At 46.0% G+C, this 19,315-nt stretch overlaps 1 protein-coding gene and 1 long non-coding RNA gene across 6 annotated transcripts in view; one reads left to right on the top strand and one right to left on the bottom strand.

Moving 5' to 3' along the window:
- The window catches only part of FANCC (FA complementation group C), a 278,492-nt gene extending 266,778 nt beyond the window's left edge, over nucleotides 1-11,714 (top strand). For 4 of the 5 annotated variants that reach the window (XM_019423449.2, XM_019423451.2, XM_019423447.2 and 1 more), the window contains one exon: nucleotides 7,635-8,450. In XM_019423449.2, the coding sequence (XP_019278994.2) occupies nucleotides 7,635-7,889 (255 nt within the window). In that variant the 3' untranslated portion in view covers nucleotides 7,890-8,450. Of the gene's footprint in view, nucleotides 1-7,634; nucleotides 8,451-8,978 lie in introns of those variants that run through there. The other variant, XM_019423448.2, reaches the window with a different exon arrangement.
- Nucleotides 11,715-12,842: 1,128 nt separating this feature from the next.
- LOC109251664 (uncharacterized) lies at nucleotides 12,843-18,307 on the bottom strand. The gene is made up of 2 exons (XR_008424188.1): nucleotides 18,159-18,307; nucleotides 12,843-15,567 (listed from the first exon to the last, which is right to left on the bottom strand). It is a non-coding gene; the product is annotated as an uncharacterized LOC109251664 (long non-coding RNA).
- Nucleotides 18,308-19,315: the final 1,008 nt, after the last annotated feature.

Genomic DNA, 19,315 nt, shown 5'->3' with positions numbered 1-19,315 from the left:
CTACAAGAGACTCATTTCAGACCTAAAGACACAGACTGAAAGTGAAGGAATGGAAAAAGATATTTCATGCAAATGGAAACAAAAAAAAGAAGAAAAGTGAGGTAATAATACTCATATGAGACAAAATAGGTTTTAAAACAAAGACTGTAACAAGAGACAACGGCATTATGTAATGGTAAAGGGATTAATCTACCAAGAGGGTATAATAATTATAAATATCTATGTACCCAACACTGAAGCATCTAAATACATAAAGCAAATATTAACAGACATAAAGGGAGAAATTGCTAATAATAGTAGGGGACTTTAATATCCCACTTATTCCAATAACTAGATCATCCAGGCAGAAAGTCAATAAGGAAACAGTGTCTTTGAATGACCCTCTAGACCAGATGGACTTACATATATACAGAACATCACACCCCAAAATACCAGAATACACAATCTTTTCAAGTGCACATAGAACATTATCCAAGATAAATCACTCGTTAGGCCACAAAACAGGTCTCAGTAAATTTAAGAAGATTGAAATCATACCATGCATCTTTCCCAACAACCATGGTATGAAACTAGAAATCAATAACAAGAAAAAATGAAAAGAAAAATAAGAAACAAATGTGGAGGCTAAACAACCTGCTGTTAAACAACCAATGGGTCAGTGAAGAAAATCAGAGAGGCTATCAGAAAAATACACAGAGACAAAATGCAAACACAATGGTCCAAAATCTTTCAGATGCTGTGAAAGTAGTTCTAAGAGGGAAGTTTATAGCAATACAGATCTACTGTAAGAAACAAAAAAAAAATCTCAAACCATCTAAACTTACACCTAAAGGAACTTGAAAGAGAACAAAGCCCAAAGTTAGTGTAAGGAAAGAAATAATGACGATCAGAGCAGAAATAAATGAAATTGAGAGTAAAAAAAAAAAAAAAGGAAAGGAAAGGAAAAAAAAGATCAGTGAACCCAAGAGCTAGTTTTTTAAAAAGTTAGACAAAATTGGTAAACCTTTAGGCAGAAAAAGAAAAAACTGAAATAAAAAAAAATCAGAAATGAAAGAGGACAGGGCAGCTGGGTGGCTCAGTTGGTTAAGCACCCAACTTTGGCCCAGGTCATGATCTCGTGATTTGTGAGTTTGAGCCCCTGTCAGGCTCTATGCTGACAGAACCTGCTTTTGATTCTGTGTCTCCCTCTCTCATTGCCCCTGCCCCACTCATGCTCTGTCTCTCTCTCAGAAATAAAAAAATAAATAAACATTAGAAATGAAAGAGGAGAAGTAACAATCAGAACCACCGAAATACAAAGGATTATAAGAGACTATTATGAAAAATTACATGCCAACAAATTGAACAATCTAGAATAAATAAATTCCCAGAAACATAATCTTCCCAAATTGAATCAGGAAGAAATAGAAAATATGAACATACTAATTACTATAATGAAATTGAATCAGTTTTCAGAAAACTTTCAGCAAACAAAAATCTATGACCAAATGGATTCACTGGTGAATTCTTCCAAACATTTAAAGAAAAGTTAATACCTGTTCTCTTCAAACCATTCCAAAAATATGGAAGAGGAAGGAAAACTTCCAAATACATTCTATGAGGCCATTACCCTCATACCAAAACCAAAGGCACCAAAAAAAGAAAATTACAGGCCAATATTATTGATGAACATAGATTCAAAAATCCTCAGCAAAATATTAGCAAATTGAATTGAATTTTCAGTTTCACATGGAACATTGTCCAGATCACACATCAGGCCATAAAACAGAATTAAAAGTACAGTTTCCCATGGGGTGCCTGGGTGGCTCAGTCATGGCAAACTCAGTCAAAGCCATGACTTTGGCTCAGGTCATGATCTTGAGTGGTTTGTGAGTTTGAGCCCCGCGTCAGGCTCTGTGCTGACAGCTCGGAGCCTGGAGCCTGCTCCAGATTCTTTATCTCTCTCTTTGCCCCTCTCCCCCTCATTCTCTCTCTCTCTCTGTCTCTCTCTGTCTCTCTCTCTCCCTCTCTCTCTCCCTCTCCCTTTCCCTCTCCCTCTCTCAAAAATAAATATTAAAAACAAATTTTTTAAAGTACAATCCCCATGATCAAGTGGGATATATGCCATGGATGCAAGCATAGTTCAATACTTGTAAATCAATCAATGTGATATACCACATTAACAGAATAAAGCATAATAATCATAGTCATTTTAATGTTTGCAGAAAAAGCACCTGACAAAATTAAGCACCCATTTATGATAAAAACTCTCAACAGAATAGGTTTAAATGGAAGGTATCTCAGTAAATGACAAACCCACAACTAACATCATACTCAATAGAGAAAGTTAAACTGAGAGCTTTTCCTCTAAGATTGGGAACAAAACAAGGACATCTACTGTTGCCAGTGTTATTCAAAATAGTACTGGAAGTCCTATCTACAGCAGTCAGACAAGAAAAAGAAATAAAATGCATCCATATTGATAAGGAAGAAGTAAACTGTCACAGTTTGCACATATGACATGATGTCATACATAGAAAACCATGGACTCTACCAGCAAAACTATTAGAATTAATAAATGAGGGGTGCCTGGGTGGTGCAGTCTGTTAAGTATCAGGTCAGATCATGATCTCATAGTTTGTGAGTTTGAGCCCTGCATCAATCAGGCTGTCTTCTGTCAGCACAGAGCCCGTTTTGGATCCTCTGTCCTCCTCTCTCTCTGCCACTCCTCTGCTCGTGCTCTCTGTCTCAAAAATAAATAAACATTTTTTAAAAAGTAAAATTAAAGAATAAATGAATTCCATAAAGTTTCAGGATACAAAATTAATATGCAGAAATCTGTTGCATTTCTATATACTAACAAGAAAGTAGCAGAAAGAAAAAGAAGATAACTCCATTTACAGTTGCACAAAAAAGATTAAATACCCAGGAATAAACTTAACCAAGAAGTTGAAAGACCTATACTCTGAAAACTACTTTCATCAATGAAAGATCTCAAACAATCTAACAGTACTACTTTGATGAAAGAAATTGAAGATGACACAAACTAAAAAATATACCATGCTCATAGCCTGGAAGAATTAGTGTCCATATTACCCAAAGCAGTCTGTAGATTCAGTGCTATTCCTATCAAAATATCAATAGTATTTTTCACAGAACTACAACAAATAAACTGAACGTTTGTATGGAACCACAAAAGACACTGAATAACCAAAGTAATCTTGCGAAAGAACAAAGCCCAGTCCCAGATTTCAAGATATACTACAAAACTATAATAATCAAAACACTATGGTACTGGCTCAAAAATAGACACACAGATAATTGGAACAGAGCAGAGATCCCAGAAATAAACCCATACTTACATGGTCAACTAATCTATGACAAAGGCAAGAATCTACAATGGGGAAAAGACAGTCTCTTCACTAAATAGTGCTGGGAAAACTGGACAACTACATGCAAAAGAATGAAACTGTACCACCGTCCTACACCATACACAAAAAAAAAGACCCAAAATGGATCAAAAACTTAAATATGAGACCTACAACCATAAAACTCCCAGAAGAAAATATAGGTAGTAATTCCTTTGACATTGATCTCAGCAACATTTTTCTAGATATGTCTCCTCACACAAGGGAAACAAAAGCAAAAATAGACAATTGGGATTATACCAAAGTAAAAAGCTTTCAGAGTGAAGGAAACCATTAACAAAATGAAAAAGTAATCTAAATGGAAGAAGATATTTGCAAATGATATCTGATAAAAAGCTAATATCCACAATATATAAAGAACTTACACAAGTCAACACCAAAAATGCAAATTATCCAATTAAAATGGGTAGAGGACCTGAATAGACATTTTTCCTAAGAAGGACATACAGATGGCCAACAGACATGAGGAGATGCTCAGTATCCCTAATCATCAGGGAAGTGTGAATCCAAATCACGGTGAGATGCCACCTTAGACCTTGTCTGAATGGCTAAAATTAAGACAAAACCAAGTGTTAGTGAGGATGTGGAGAAAAAGGAAACCTCGTGCACTGTTTTTGGGAATATAGATTGGTGCAGCCACTGTGGAAAAGAGTATGAAGGTTCCTCAAAAATTTCAAAATAGAATTATTTTACAATCCAGTAATTCCATTACTGGTTGTTTACCTAAAGAAAACAAAAACACTAATTTGAAAAGATACATGCACCTGTATGTTTTTTGCAGCATTATGTACAATAGCCAAGATATGGAAATACCCTAAGAGTCCATCAGTAGATGAATGGATAAAGAAGTGATATATGTACACAATGGAATATTATTCAGTCATAGAAAAGAATGAGATCTTGCCATTTGTGACAACATGTGTAGACCTAGAGGGTATAATGCTAAGTGAAATATGTCACACAGAGAAAGACAAATATCATACAACTTCACTTATATGGGGAATCTAAAAAATAAAACAAATGAATAAAGTCCATGAGGCTGTCATGTACAGCATGGGAAATATAGTCAATATTATTGTAATAACTTTGATGATAGATGATAACTAGATACCACATCATTTCATAATGTATAAAAATATTAAATCACTATGATGTAAACCTGAAACTGATAGGATATTAGTTTTCAACTAATTATTTTTCAACATTCTAAGTCAACAGCAGGCACTTTTGAATCATGAAAGCATTGGTGGCATTTTTTGTCACCTGATCTCTGACCTTCTGTCCTTGTCCTCAATACCTGTGGATGGAACCACAGCCCTGAGGGGAGCCTTCTCAAGCCTGGCAGCTGGGACTCAAACCCTTCCTCCCGGAGCCTGTGCCCTTCTTCTCCCTGGGGAACTCCTGTTCTGCTCGTCTCCAATTCTGTCACCTTGGGAATGGAGAAGCAGACCCTTGCTGGAGTTTGCCTTGCTTTACAGGCCAGAGAGATGATGGTGGGCCTGGCCTTGCTCATGGGGTGTGAAAGGAAGAAAGTGGCCCAGAGAATGCTCCTCAGAGATACCCAGTTATTCCAGTCACATATTCACCCATTCTGGGGAAACAGTCACATTCAGAATGGACCACCTTTAAGTCTCTCCCACAGAGAAGCTACTGTGAATAAGGAGCTAGAGTATTTCACAAATTCAGGTTGTGCAGTGCATTCTCACAAAATAGTCCAGCTGCAGACCTGTGCGTGAGGCTGAGGGAAGTTTGAAAACCCGGTGAATCTTCATAAAGTATCGTAAGTCAGTTCAGGTGAAAAAAAAAAAAATCATTGAAGGAAAAGCACCAATGTTCCTCTTTACACATTGGCCTCTTAGCAGATGCTAGCTGTCTGGGCACCTTGGAGCCCATCATGGCCGAGAGAGCCTCCTAGACACTGTCCTTGCAGGTGTTTTGAAACTATTTTTAGTAACATACCACACTTCTTAACTGGAAGGCTTCCTGCAGTGGCCCCATGACAGGTTGAAGACAGCCTGGCTAATGCAGCTACAAACAGAACAGAGGGCAGGAGTCCTCCACACGGTGCCAGCTTCTCATGGGTTTCTCCTCGTCCCCCCATCTCATCAGTTCCTCTCTCTGGAAGCACCCTGGCAGGAGCCCTGGGCCAGGCTGCTTGGCCGGGAGCAGGCAGTGGCCAGATGGTAGAAGTGTTGGCTTTGGTAGGACAGCCTTTCTCTTCCAGCTGCCCTGAGGACCCCACCCCTGACCCAGCTTTGATGTGAACTCAGGCCCGAGCAGAGCAGTTCCTGGGCCTGTGCCCTATCTTATCCCTCTTCTCCCAGCACCAGCTTTGGGGAGCACTCTATGCTGTGGACAGAGGGGGCTGCGTGTCTGAGCCCTGTCTCTTGAGGCCTCCATATGTTCCTATGCCCCAGCCTCTGCCGTAGGGCACTCCCTACGAACCACTTCCTTTGCCTCCCGCACAGGCCCCAGCGATCAGCTTCTGCCTGCCTTGGGCTTCTGAGAATTTCCACTGAACTCATTCTTCAGAAGCCCTGCCTCTTCTCATGCAGTCTTCTCCTCCTCTGGCTCCTACGTTTCTTGTCCCACTCACTTGTTTGCCATCTTCACATGCTCCCTTCCTCTGCACCTCTTTGACCCGGATGAGGCACAAGCAGCTCAGGCGGTGTTCGGTTTCCTCCTGCCCCTGAGGCTTGCTCTCTCTGCCTTCTGTCCTGCTCTGAGCTCATGTTTCTCCCTCCTCCTCCTTCTGTCTTTGTTGCTGGACCACAGCAGTCACAGGTAAAAAGTTAGCTAGCATCTGAAACGCAGAGGTAAGTTCTGTAGTTGTTGAACTCAGATGAACTTAAATTCAGCCAACAATGCAGATTGCCTACTTCAGCTGCAGGGAGGTGGACACGTGTGACTAGAGACCATGAGTGGAACAGTATGGAGGTTGAGCTGTCTCATAAAGATGACACGAGGTCCAAGCGGCCGGCCTCCACAGTCAGCTGTCATGGCTGTGCCACTGCGGTGCTTCCAGCCCATTGGAGGCCCTGGGATCAATGGCAGTCTCTCTGCACTTGGGGTCTAGGAAATACATTAACTCTTTTAAGGTGTCTCAGGTAGGCTTATGCAGTTTCATCCACAGAGACAGACTGTGTCTGACAGAGGTTACCCACAGCATCTGTGATTCTGAGTAAAAACCATGCAGTGGTAATATGGACACCAAGAGCCACAGCGAACCCCACCTAGGCTGGTGGCCTGCCCCCCACCCCCCAGCAGAGCCCCTCCCAGCTGAGGTTGAAGAGAGCTAATGCCATCAAGGTATGCCCCACGGTATCCTGTGCTGCCTGAGCATGTGCCTTGACTGCCAGTCAGAGGTGGTGGCCCTGGATTGAAGGGTATCCAGGGCCACGCGATAGTCCGAGGGCAGTTGGTCACCCTACCAGAAGGCCCTCTGTGGCGACGGAGAGGAAGCTGACCTTTGGCTGCTGTGGCTAATCAAATATTTGGTCTATAGAAACTGTCACACACAAAATGAATATGTAGATTACTGTCAAAATCAGGGCTTCTTAATGTGCTTGTGTCTAAAAAAATCACAGCAAACTCAACACAATTCAGTTGTGAGATTCCCACCCTTCCCTTTTTGCTGAGCTGAAATTCTTAGGAAAATACACCTAAGAATGCCTTGAGGCTGTATTTAGCAGAACTAACAATTCCTGTGTTTCCTGCTTCCCTTGAGAATCAGGTGTTAAAACCTTAGATGTCTATTAAAAAGCAAGTGGGCCCAGGTTGCTAGCCCAAGAATGCCATTTATAAAGCTGTTTGTGTGAAAGCAGGTGGCATTTTCCTTTCAGCACTTTCCAGTTCTCATATTCGTGTGAGCCTTTTGCAGACAGTCAGGCTGCAGCACGGCTTGCCTCTGCTTCCCCACAGCAAATACTCGCACAGCCTGTGACTGGCATTCCAGGAAATGTGGGGCTTATTTGTAGCCTTTGTGAGTCTGGGGCCATTCTGTCAGAAGAGGGTGATCATTAGGAAATGACTCTGCTCCCTGGATGGCCAACCTCTGAGAACAGACTGGCTTTGCTCATCACCTTGAAAACAAAACGAGAGTCATTGAAAGCTAACAGGAATGCAGCTGCTTTTCGGGGAAGGACGGGTCCGGTTGGTCCACTGGACAAAGAGATGAATCTGTCTAGTTAGTGTTTTAGTTTTCTTTCTCCTCTGTACTCATTGCAGATGGCTCCAACCGATGAGCTAAGCCACGAGATTGCTGGCTTTCTTGACCAGACCTTGTACAGATGGGATCGCCTCTGCCTGGAAGCCCCTAGGTCAAGAAAACTGGCCCGAGAGCTCCTGGCTGAGCTGCATGCTCACATCCAGCATCGGCCGGCTGCACATGGAGCTGCTGTGCATGCAGCAGGCTCCCCGAGATCTCGTGACGAAACAATGAGACTGATTCGTCGTGGAACGAGTAGTGAGGATGAGCCATAGACATCTTGGTGAGAGCTGCTAGAACATATTTTATGAAGTCAGAAGACAAATTCCTTAGCCCAAACTCAGTCTGGCTTATTAGTTCATGACTAGATTGTGCCTTGAGCATTCCCTACCTGCTCAGTCCAGCTGTCAGAGAATCACTGAAGAAAAGCCTTGAATAGGAGAACACTTTCATTTCCCTTTTTCCTCATATCAAATGAAGATACACAACTATTACTTGAGTGGTTCAAAGTCTTTGGACCGAGAAATTGGTTATGAACCACTGATCAGTTTAGAAGTAACTTAGTCCTTTTCCACAGATCTCTTTTTTCAGAAATCAGGCTACTGTTATTGGTGTTTCTTTTAATCCACAGGGCTTTGAGATAAAGCCACACTCTTGCTTCCCTAAGAAATTCTTCACTAAGGAGTCTCTCGGGCACCTCCGAGGAGAAGCAGAGGCCATCAGGCCCAGTAGCAAGTGGTAGTGACTGGGGCCACTGCTGTGGTGGGCAGTCAAGCCAGCTCGGCTGTGGAGAACAGCACTGCTTAGCAATGAAATAAAGCCGGTTCCAATGCTAACTCTTTTTGCTTTCTGTTTGCTAAACACTCCCACCAAGGGAGGTCACGTTGCCTCAGAGAGGACTGATGTGAGAATATAGGATATGTTCTGGAAGAAGACATCATATTTCAGTTGTCTAATTAACTGAGGTGGGAATTAGAAATTCCTAATAAAGAACAGGTAACCCCAGGGGCGCCTGGGTGGCTCAATTGGTTGAGCATCCGACTTCAGCTCGGGTCATGATCTCACGGTTTGTGGGTTAGCGAGCCCCGCGTTGGGCTCTGTGCTGACAGCTTGGAGCCTGGAGCCTGCTTCTGATTCTGTGTCTCCCTCTCTCTCTGCCCCTCCCCTGCACATGCTCTTTCTCTGTCTCTCAAAAATAAATAAATATTAAAAAAAAAAAAAAAGAGTAGGTAACCCTAATATTTATTTCACATCAATTGAAAATTTTTTTCCCTTTCCAAGTTTGTTTTTTTTTCTTACATGAACTAAAATCCTCCCAGGACCTCACTTTTTTTTTTTTTTTTTTTTTTTTTTTTTTTTTAAAGTTTAATCTGTGAGTGAGCAAGCAGGAGAGGGGCAGAGGGAGAGGGAGAGAATCCCAAGCAGGCACTATCAGTGCAGAGTCCAACGTGGGGCTCAAATTCAACAAACCATGAGATCATGACCTGAGCGGAGATCAAGACACCCAGGTGCTCCTCAAGTTTATTCTTCATATGCACTGATTGTGTACTCTTTTGTGTGTACACACTCTTTTGTGTGGGTCGAATCAGTCAGGACTTTTATGGCTACTTTGATTTATGTGTTAGTAATCTCTGAGTCTCCTGCAATTTGAGCTCCTATTTGAGGTGTGAGTAGCGTTTTGTTGTATTAGAGGTCGTGGTTTTAGGGGAGTTTCCGTTTCGGTATATGGATCTACCTAAAGATCTGAAAAATTCAAGAACTTTTAACTTTTGAGAAATACTGCAGTTTGAACAGTGCACTGATAAAATACTTTAGTCATGACTACCAGCATTCTTACTTTCATATAAAAAGTCTTCCTCAAAATGTGTAGTAGTTTTGATAAAGGAGTTTTAGGCTTCATTTAGAGTCAAGGATATCTCTCCTATGTTGTTTGCCATGGAAGCTGTGACCAGCCTTTGGGGGCATGAAGAAGGGAATCTGCTTAGTGGCTGTGAATAGTCCCTAAAGTTTGATTCCCACCAGGAATCAAATTCTCTTGTGGGTGTGCTCCCACTAGAAATCCAGGCATGCTGTATTCCACAGCAAACAATATAAACAAGACCTGTTACCCACCTCAGACTGTTGAAGCTGCATTTCTGGAAGGTTCCTTCCTGTCCTGACCTTACCTCAGCCTGTTTGTAGTATCTTCAGTTCCTTTACAAAGCCTCTAAGTTCTCTCAAGCCTTGGACATGTGAGTCAGCACCTGACCAGACTATCTGATCTGGCAGCCAAGCGGTTCTTGGGTCTCAAGTGAACCTTCATTGTCTGTGAAGGCTTTCATGAAGGGAATAGCAGGCACTGGTTTGTGTACTGATTTTGTTTTCTCTCCTTGCCCTTTCCCACTAACAAGAGGGAGAATGCTCCACGGGGGAAACCAAGGAAAATAGGACTGCTCCGCAAACTGGAGGGGCAGCTGCAAAGCCTCACAGGCGGTCAGGCCCTGGTCATCACCTTAGAAGGGGTTACCCCATCATTCCATTCACTTCTCTGAGGGGGAGGGAGCCTCCCAAAGGGCAGATGGAGGGGCGCACAGGGCAGAAAGGTGGGAAGTGACACCCTCCACTTGACAACCCCAGAAGACAGACACCTTGTGCTCCCTCCACTCCCGAGCAAGCCCATACCCAGCTACCAGTAAGGAAACCCAGTCAGGGCAGAGAAAGCCAGGGGCAGGCTGGAAACTCCACCTCCTCATTCAGTTGCCTTGGATTTGGGGGGGAAAGTCTGGAGACATGGGTGTTCTTCAGTTTCTTGAAAGAAGATCTCGCTAGAAAAGGGCTCTGGTGAGAATGCACATCAAGGCAGGTGGCATGAGCGAAGCGAAGGCCCTGTAGGCCACTGAGCCTTGTCCCCCCTCCCCCCGTTGGAGAGCCAGGAGCACAGAGGCCTACGGCGTGCATTATGCAGCAGGGCTGAGGCCCAGAGGCTGTATGTGGGGTTGACCAGACTGGGTTTCTTTCCAGCACAGGGTCTGTGCCAGGCACGTGCCTTTGGCTTCCGCCAGCAGAATATCCAGTGAAGAGTGGCTTAAACAGGCAAGACACCTGATGGTGTCAGACACACAAAACCCAGAGAGGTGGCTAATTCAGCCACTCAACAATGTCATGGCTGCAGATCAGCTTCACTGGAGTTCTGGCTTTTCTCTCCAAGTTCAAGAAAGCTGCCAAGCCCAGGCCTTTCTGACAGCCTCCAAGAAGGCTCTCGTGTCTCTGCTCGCAAGCCCACACGAGACCCTCATGTCATTGGCAGACCCAGCCGCCGCAGAATGGGGCTTGCTGCCACCCTGTTGCTAAGATTTATCGGGACACTAATGAGGCTTGAGCTTCAGGGCCTTGCACCACCTGGCCCCTCCCCAGGCCCTGGGAGAGGCCCTGGCATTGTGCTCCCATGGTCGTCTGTTTTGTAAAATTTGTAAAGAAACGTTAACTGCAACTGGCAAAAATGTCTCCGTGTGCTCCTACTGTCCCCCCTGCCCCTGGGCAGTGTGCACCTTCTGCGATCCAGCTGAGGGAAGCCAAGTTGGTTCGGCACCACTTTGGGGCACAGTGAAGTTACTGTGGAGGACCAGCTTCCAAGAATGCCAGCACCAGCCCGACCAGTTCAGCTGGTGCTGGCCCAGGGGCCTTGGCACAGCAGAAGGGTGGCCTGTGCCACCACAGGCCCGCAGGTGCACAGGAGCAACAATGAGGGAAGTGTGAAGAGTCCTTCCAAGACCTCTGGCTTGGGTCTGGGGCGAACTTGATAGAGGTTTTCGGAGACCTGACAACAGCTCTACAATTCTGTGTTCCCCACAGCAAGCCGGGAAGCTGAGTAGAGCTTTCTAAAGTCTTAGTAATGAAGTTTTAGGTAAGCGTGCTGGAGAGACTGTGGGAATGTATAAAATCACTGTGCCAACAAGAGGTGATCAGAGAGGACAGAGCTGCCAAAAACTGGAGAGGAAAGGCATGACTGGCCACGTATTAATGCAAAGGCTGTCACCCACTGGTACTTCATGGCTTGTGGCATGTTAGCTCTTTTAAATCTGTAATTTATTTTTTCATTATAAATAAAAAGTCACAATACATGTGAGTTTGTATTCACTAAAGAATACAGTCTTTCTTAGAAAAAAGCTTCCCTTCTCTCCTCAATTATGGAAGCTCAGGCTACACAAAACCTGTATAGACCTGCCCCTAGAAAAGACCAATTTGGCGTAGCCTTTGGGCCTGAGAATCTTGCCGTCAGATACCTACAAACTGGGGTCCCACAGCCAGGGAAGAAGGGAGGGAGCTGCAGGGAGGCAGTTGGCAGGGGCTGCTGAAACAAAACGACGTGCACTGTACATGTCTTTCTCTTCTGTAAGCCAGCCTCCCATACTACCACCTAGTGTAAATGGAACTGGCCTGTATACATTGTTCTTCCCCGATTCTAAAGATGGAGCTCGTCCGACAAAGCACAGCCCACACCCGCTGTGCGCACCACTGTTTCACAGACTTGTGACCCTCGTGCTGCAGCCTCCACAGGGTCCCCTAGGAGTCATGGGATGGAATCCCCCCGCCCCACCCCCAGCTCCATTCAGTGGCATCTGCCGGACGCAGCCCACCCTGGTTCTGCAGTCAGACAGCTGGCATGGGTTTCCTGGATGGTCGCTCTGCTTCCTGATGTGCCACCCTGCACCTCTCCATCGGCCAGAGGCACCTGACCAAGCAGGGGGCAGGTGGCCAAGATGTGTCTGAAGAAGCCCCTTGCTGAACTGTCCTGGGCTGTTCATGTCATTGTGCATTTTTAGCACTTCTCGGCCCCGTTGCTCACTGGTGGGACAAGGATGCTGGGACAAAAATGGAAACATGTCTAGAGGGCAGGAGGAAGCCATACGTTCTGTCACGGTGGAGAAGTCACGAGCAGGGGCTTGAAAGGGGGGACCACCGCGGTGGCCAGAGATGTGAAGGAGATCAGAACGGAGCCTGTCCTGTTACCCAGAGGGGCAGGGGGCGAATGTGAGGAACGCTGGTCCTTGTTTGACAAGGAATGCGAATTGATTTTGCTTCCAGGGAAGCAGAGACATGAATTTTCTGTGCTTCTCTCCCTTCTTTTCCTCTCTTCCCTCCTGTCTCCCTCCCTCCTGCCCTGCCCCGTCAGCAGTGCTGGCGATAGCCTTTTCCTTGCCTGACACTGGTTTTCACATGGATTCCACAGACTGTCAAACACTTGTCACTTATTACTCCTCACCAAGCCACTTTACTCCTAAAGAACCAAAAGCAAGGCAAAATAAGTATGTGTGTGGTAAGGCCTTCTTCTTAAATCCAATTCCACAATTTTATACCGTGAGTCCAAATCCTATCCCTCATACACAGACTGGTAATGAAGTCTACAATGTCAGCCTTTCCTTTTCCCCAGTCGCAACATAATCATGATAACTTCCTGTATTTGGGGTTTTGGGTAGGACACTCGGATTCTTTTATGTGGAAAGTTTCACATTTAACTTTTCTGTAGAAAAGCAGAGTTAAATCAGTGTTGAACATCTCACTGGCCTCTGGTGTTTCCCTCACTATGACGAATCCACGGATATCAGCCGGGATTCTTGGTGGCAAGCCACAGGATTGGACACAATGTTAAAAGTAAAAGGGAACTGATCAAAAGTATCTAAAAGCCCACAGAATTGTCAGGCAGACAGGACTTGGTGCCAGGCAGCTAACAACAGTGCCCAGACCTGGCTTCAGAATGACCTGTGAGGAACCTCCTGCTGTCGCCACCAAATCCTGCCACATAGAACCTTTGTGGCTTGTTTGTGCGAGGCCCACCACCCCCACAGGGACACAGTCCCTGTCCCCACTCTGGGGCACTAGTGCATCTGACAACCTGTACGTTAGCTGGAAGGGCACCTGGAAAAGCACGTGTCTGGCTTATTTTGCTTCCATGACATTACTGGACACCTTGGATACCAGTGGTCTCCTACTTACAGGAAGGGGTCAGGGCCTAGGCAGCTAGAGAGAATAAAAACTCCATAATACGTATCACCTACTCTTTAGCATTCGAGAAGGTCGAGTACCATGAAACAGCCCGACTACTAATCAAGAAGAGGTAGAGAAGGGCCCTTGGCAGAGAGCCAGTGCGCAGACACCTGAGGCCGAGTTTCTCCAGTGTGGTGCGATTGACAGTGTAGGGCAGCTGCATCCATGTGGGGCGTCATGTGCGCTGGAGGGTGTTAGCAGCATCCCTGGCCTCTCCCCACTACGTGCCAGCCCAGCGGTGACAAGACTCTCTCCAGAACGTCTGGGGGGAACCCCCCTCACCCTCCGGTGGAGAACCATTGCTCTAGCTGGGGGTTTGTTTCTGGAAAGACATCCTGGAGAGAAACACAGTTTCAGACATGTAAATTAGACTTCATAGGATCCTAATAGAACTAGATAATCTGAATCCAAAATTCTTAGGGAAAAATAAGCAATCAGGAACAGGCAGGAAAAATCTGAAAGTAAAGTGTAATGCGGTATAAAGAGATGGAACAAACACTGGCATGTGCTTTAAGGCTGCAGTGTGACCGCAGTGTGGTAGGACCAAGGGAGCTGCACACAGAGACCCCCATCTGGGTGGCGAGCCCCTCCTCATGGACCCAGCCAGAAGTCCTCAGGTCCCACACAGGCCTGGGCAGCCTCTAATCCCGTCAGTCCCTGCTTCCTCCCTGCCAGTTTTCCCTTGGCTGGCAGAACATTCAAGGGCTTCCCCTCAGCTGGAGAGCTGGTCCCTGCTTGTCCCCTGACCTTTTCCTGGGGAGCGCTCCCAGGCTTCATCGTTGCACCTCTGCCCTGTGTACTTTCCCTGCACTGGGCTTTCACGTAGTATCTTTGTGCAGAGGGGCCACACCCTCTCCTGGACCACAGGCCTGGATGTCCCACTACCCACTGGGCATCCCCTGGAGGTCGGATGCCCATCTCAAATTAACATGTGCAAAGCCGATGCCACCAGTTCCATGCCATCCCCCTAAACCCACGATCTTCCCACGTCAGTGGATGGTAACTCCATCTTTCCAGTGACTGAGACCCAATTCTGTAGTTACTCTTGATTCTTCTCTCTCTCACTCCCACATCCAAGCCATTAGATTATTCTGACCATTTCTTGCCCTCTACTCTTAGACACCGTCATCTGCCTGGCCTCCCTGCTCCTGCCCACCTTGCTGCAAGCAGCCTCAGAGATCTCTCTCCAGTGCAACATGGCATGCCGCTGTTCCAGGCATTCCAAATGATCCGCACTTCACGCTGAGTAAAACCCAACATTCTTAAAATGGCTTTAAGGCCCCACACAATCTGGACCCCCTTTTACTCTCTGACTTCTCCTAATTTTCTCTGCAACTCCTTCACCCACCTACCACCACCACCACATGGGCCCCCAACAGTGACTCCACACATGGTATACTCCAACATCAGGGCCTTTGAACGGGCTGTCCTGAACCTCCTAGACATGCAGGCCAGTTCCCTTGTCTGCTCACAGGTCACCGTCTCCATGAGGCCTCCCTGACATTGACAATCGCACTCCACTCCTCACCCTGCACTACCTTGGCTTTTGTCCCTGACACACCACTCCTAGACACCAGGTAATCTACTTACACCTTTTGTCTATTCTTGTCTCCACTACAGGTGCCTGAAATAGTTGCAGGCATATCAAAGATGCCCAATAATTATTTTTTGAATTCATCTGTAAAGGGATTTAGTATATGATAAAAGCATTTTGATCAACAGGGAAAAGATGATGTCGGGAAATCCAGTTGGATCTCCACTTCTTTGATGAAAAGACACATTCCAAAATAAAATGTCCAACCCTCTTTCTTTACCAGATGTCAGCATCTTGAAGTCTGGGCTGGGGTTCTCTCCACAGAAGGCTCTGGCAGTTCTGCTTGGAACTGGGTGGTAGGAAGGCTGCTGCTACTCTGGGAAGAGAGCCTATTACTAAGATAAATAAAAAGCCATTTATAGAAGCAGAACCTCCCTGATGTAGAAAGAATGTTTTTCTATTTCATTTAGAATTCCTTGCTTCCCCCTCCCCCCCCACCCACGTCCCTGCCTGGGTCTGCAAGTCGAAGTCCCGGGGCCACAGCTTCCAAGAAGGCCTCTTAGTCCTTTGTGGGGAGGCCAGGGAGGAGGGAAGGGGTCTTTCCCTGCCCGAGGTGGGGAGGGCCTGAGGTCCCACCCATATCACATGGAAACTTCCACAAATTCTCCATTTGGGGCCCTTGAGCCAAATGGGAGCACTTTCTATGTAAGATAGAAAACCCACGGGCACCTGGGTAGCTCAGTCAGTTAAGTGTCCAATTCTTGATTTCATCTAGGGTCATGATCTCACAGTTTATGAGATTGAGCCGAGTTGGGCTCTGTGCTCACAGCATAGAGCCTGCTTAGGATTCTCTCTGTCTCTGTCTCTCTCTCTCTCTCTCTCTGCTCCTCCACTGCTCACATTCTCTCTCTCTCAAAATAAATAAACATTAAAAAAGAAAACCCAGAAACCAGGACACCTGGGTGGCTCAGTCAGTCTTGGTTTCAGCTCAGGGCATGATCTCACAGTTTGTGGGTTTGAGCCCTGCATCGGATTCTGTGCTGTCAGTGCAGCCCTGCTTGGGATTCTTTCTCTCCCTCTCTCTCTCTGCTCCTCCCCTGCTGGCTCTGTCTCTCTCTCAAAAGTAAACATTTTTTTAAAAAAGAAACCCCAGAAACCACAGAAGACAAATAAAATTGACCATACAGAAACTTTAGCCAAAAATCCAGGGCACCTGCATGGCTCAGTTGGTTGTCTGACTCTTGATCTTGGTTTTGGCTCATATCATGATCTCATGGTTTGTGAGATAGAGCCCCATGTCAGGTTACACACCTAGCATGGGATTCTCTCTCTCCCTCTTTCTCTGCACCCCCCCCCCAAATAAATAAAATAAAAATTTAAAAACAAAATAACCAAAAATCTAAATAGAAATAACACTCTGGGGGAAATCATTTGCAACACATGACAAATAACTAAGTTCTAACTGTAAAAGCTCTTCTACATCAATAGAAGGCCTCCCACCCAGAGACTGATGGGCCAGTGATACAAACACTGCACACAATTAACAGGAGAAATACAAAGGACTCTGGCAAGACTTTTAAAAAATATTTAACACGGCTATGAGAAACTCAATTTTTTGTCCCATATCGATATGGTTGGAAAAGCGAAAAGGACTGACATGGCCAGATGGGTGAGGGGTGGGACACAGGCACTGTCCCACATACAGAGAGAAGGACAAGTGGTCATGCTGTAATATTTAAAATGTATACATCCCTGGGGCGCCTGGGTGGCTCAGTCGGTTAAGCATCTGACTTCAGCTCAGGTTGTGATCTTGTGGTTCGTGAGTTCAAACCCCACATCAGGCTCTGCGTTGACAGCCTGGAGCCTGCTTCAGATTCTGTGTCTCCCTTTCTCTCTGCCCCTCCCCAACTCGACCTCTGCCTCTCTCTCTCAAAAATAAAATTAAAAAAAAAATTTTTAAGTAAAATTTAAAAAATAAAATGTATACATCCCCAAAACAGTGTGGCAACAGAATCGCCATATGATCCAGCAATTCCACTTTTAGGTGTATCCCTGAAAGAACTGAAAGCAGGAACCCAGAGGAGTATTTGTCCACCATGTTCCCTGTGGCTCTACACAGCAGCCAAAGATGGAAACGATCCAAGGGTCCATCGACAGATCAGTGGATCAACATAGGGGTCTATCCGGACAGAGGAATATTACCAGGAATGAGGCTCTGACACCTGCTATAGCATGGACAAAACTTGAGAATATTTTGTTAAGTGAACAAAGCCAGACACAAAAAGACAAATACTGTGTGATTACACACAATATTTCTAAGAGGTGCCCAGAGTAGACAAATTTATAGAGACAGAATGGAGGTTGCCAGGGGCAGGGAGGGGGCGGTCTGGGGATGGAAGTTAGAGTTTAATGGGGACAGAGTTTCACCCTGGGGAGATGAAAAAGTTCTGTGGACAGGCGGTGGTGATGGTCGCACAACACTGGGAAGGTACTTAATGTCACTGCACTGTATGCTTGAAAATGGTTAAGACGGTAAATTTTCTTATATAAATTTTCCAAAATTAAAATATTAAAAAAAAATTTACATATCCTGTTCTCCATTAACAAACATCAGTTCTTCAGAGCCACCGTTTTCCATTTCGGGTTGCACGGACCCCGCCGGAACCCTCCCACAGACACACTGGTGCCGTGAATACCCAGAATGCCCAGGGAGACTTCCTGCAGCACTGTTTCAAATAGGCACTCACTGAAAACAGCTCGAAGGCCCCGCGGTAAAGGGACGGTTAAATAGACCAACAAATGAACAAAGAGGAACACACACCCTTACAGTTGATGCTAGGCCCTGTTATCAGGGTTTTACATCAATTCATTCATCAAATTCTCACAACCACCTAACAGAGTTGTCCAGTTTACAGATGAGGAAACAAACCCAGGAAGATGCACAGATGACGTCTGGCAGGGCCAGGCTCTGAGCAAAGGAGCCCACCAGCTATGTACCACTACTGCCTCCTGAAGGGTGTGATGTTGAGACCACAGAGCCGTCCAAACAGAAGTCAAGCTCCTCCTGCGAGCCAATCTTGAAAGGCTGTCACGTGGAAAGATCGGTGTGCGCTCTGCTCCCATGTGGGCACAGAGCCGGGGGGCGTGGACGTGCGCTTACCGGAGCGCATCTGTGGAGTCAGTCTGTGCGGGGCCAGGCCCGTCAAGCTCCTAATGGTGAAGGTTTTGGAGAAGGGACCAGGTGAACATGTGGCGGGAAACCTACTTTTTGCTCTACATATTGTTTCTATTTGTTTGCATCTTTGATGTATACCAAGAAAAAAAAAATTGTATTCAGCAACACATACAGGTGGATTCAGGTTTGCCTGTTGCAAGACAGGCTTATGTCAACCGGTGCTAGGAGGGAACGGGGGTTCAGGGCCACCTGGAGCTGCACAAGGGGACACCCTCCCTGGTATTTCCCACACTTTGCTCAGCACCATGCCATTTTACAGCTTATTTAAGGGACTTATGTTCTAGCCTTGAACATTGAGTCTTCTAGTAAAAGACAACCTGGTTGCATCCAGATGCCAGACTTACAGGGAAGATGGCCTGAGGACTGGGGTTTCCCGAGCATCCCCGGTGGGAGTAGGGTGTGGGCCATGACCCACCATCCCAATTATCCTCTCATTTATCCCCATGACTCACACTTCCTTTGAGAGCCTCTCCTTACCATACCTGATGTTCAAGTCCTGGGAGACTGAAATCAGGCGGTCGGGTGGTGGAGCCTGAAGCATCAGGCTGAGGAGGGCTGAGGTCTTAACCCAGAGGGCTTCCTTTCCTTCTGCCTTTCCCATCTCCGGGAGTATCCTCTCCAGTCCTAGGACACTCCTGCTCCCGAGGCCTGTTCTGCCAGACCTGGTGCAACAAGGGAAGACTGTTAGAACGGAAAAGAACTTTCTGGAACACGGGGCTCTTGGCAGTACTGCCAGGGCCCAACCACATGCGGTTCCGGCACCTCCCGCACCGCCCACAGACAGGAACGCCTCCTGGGCTGGGCTCCGGCAGAGGAGCCACCGCCACAGGCCGGCAGAAGGAGCACAAGGAGGCTTAAGAAAAGAGAAACCGCGGCATCCTGCACCCCCTCAGTGTGACAGCGGCGTA

The sequence above is a fragment of the Panthera pardus genome, unplaced genomic scaffold (genome assembly GCF_024362965.1).
Source record: "Panthera pardus isolate Hobbes unplaced genomic scaffold, ASM2436296v1 HiC_scaffold_20, whole genome shotgun sequence".
NCBI lineage: Eukaryota > Metazoa > Chordata > Mammalia > Carnivora > Felidae > Panthera > Panthera pardus.
This window is presented reverse-complemented; position numbering and strand designations above follow the sequence as displayed.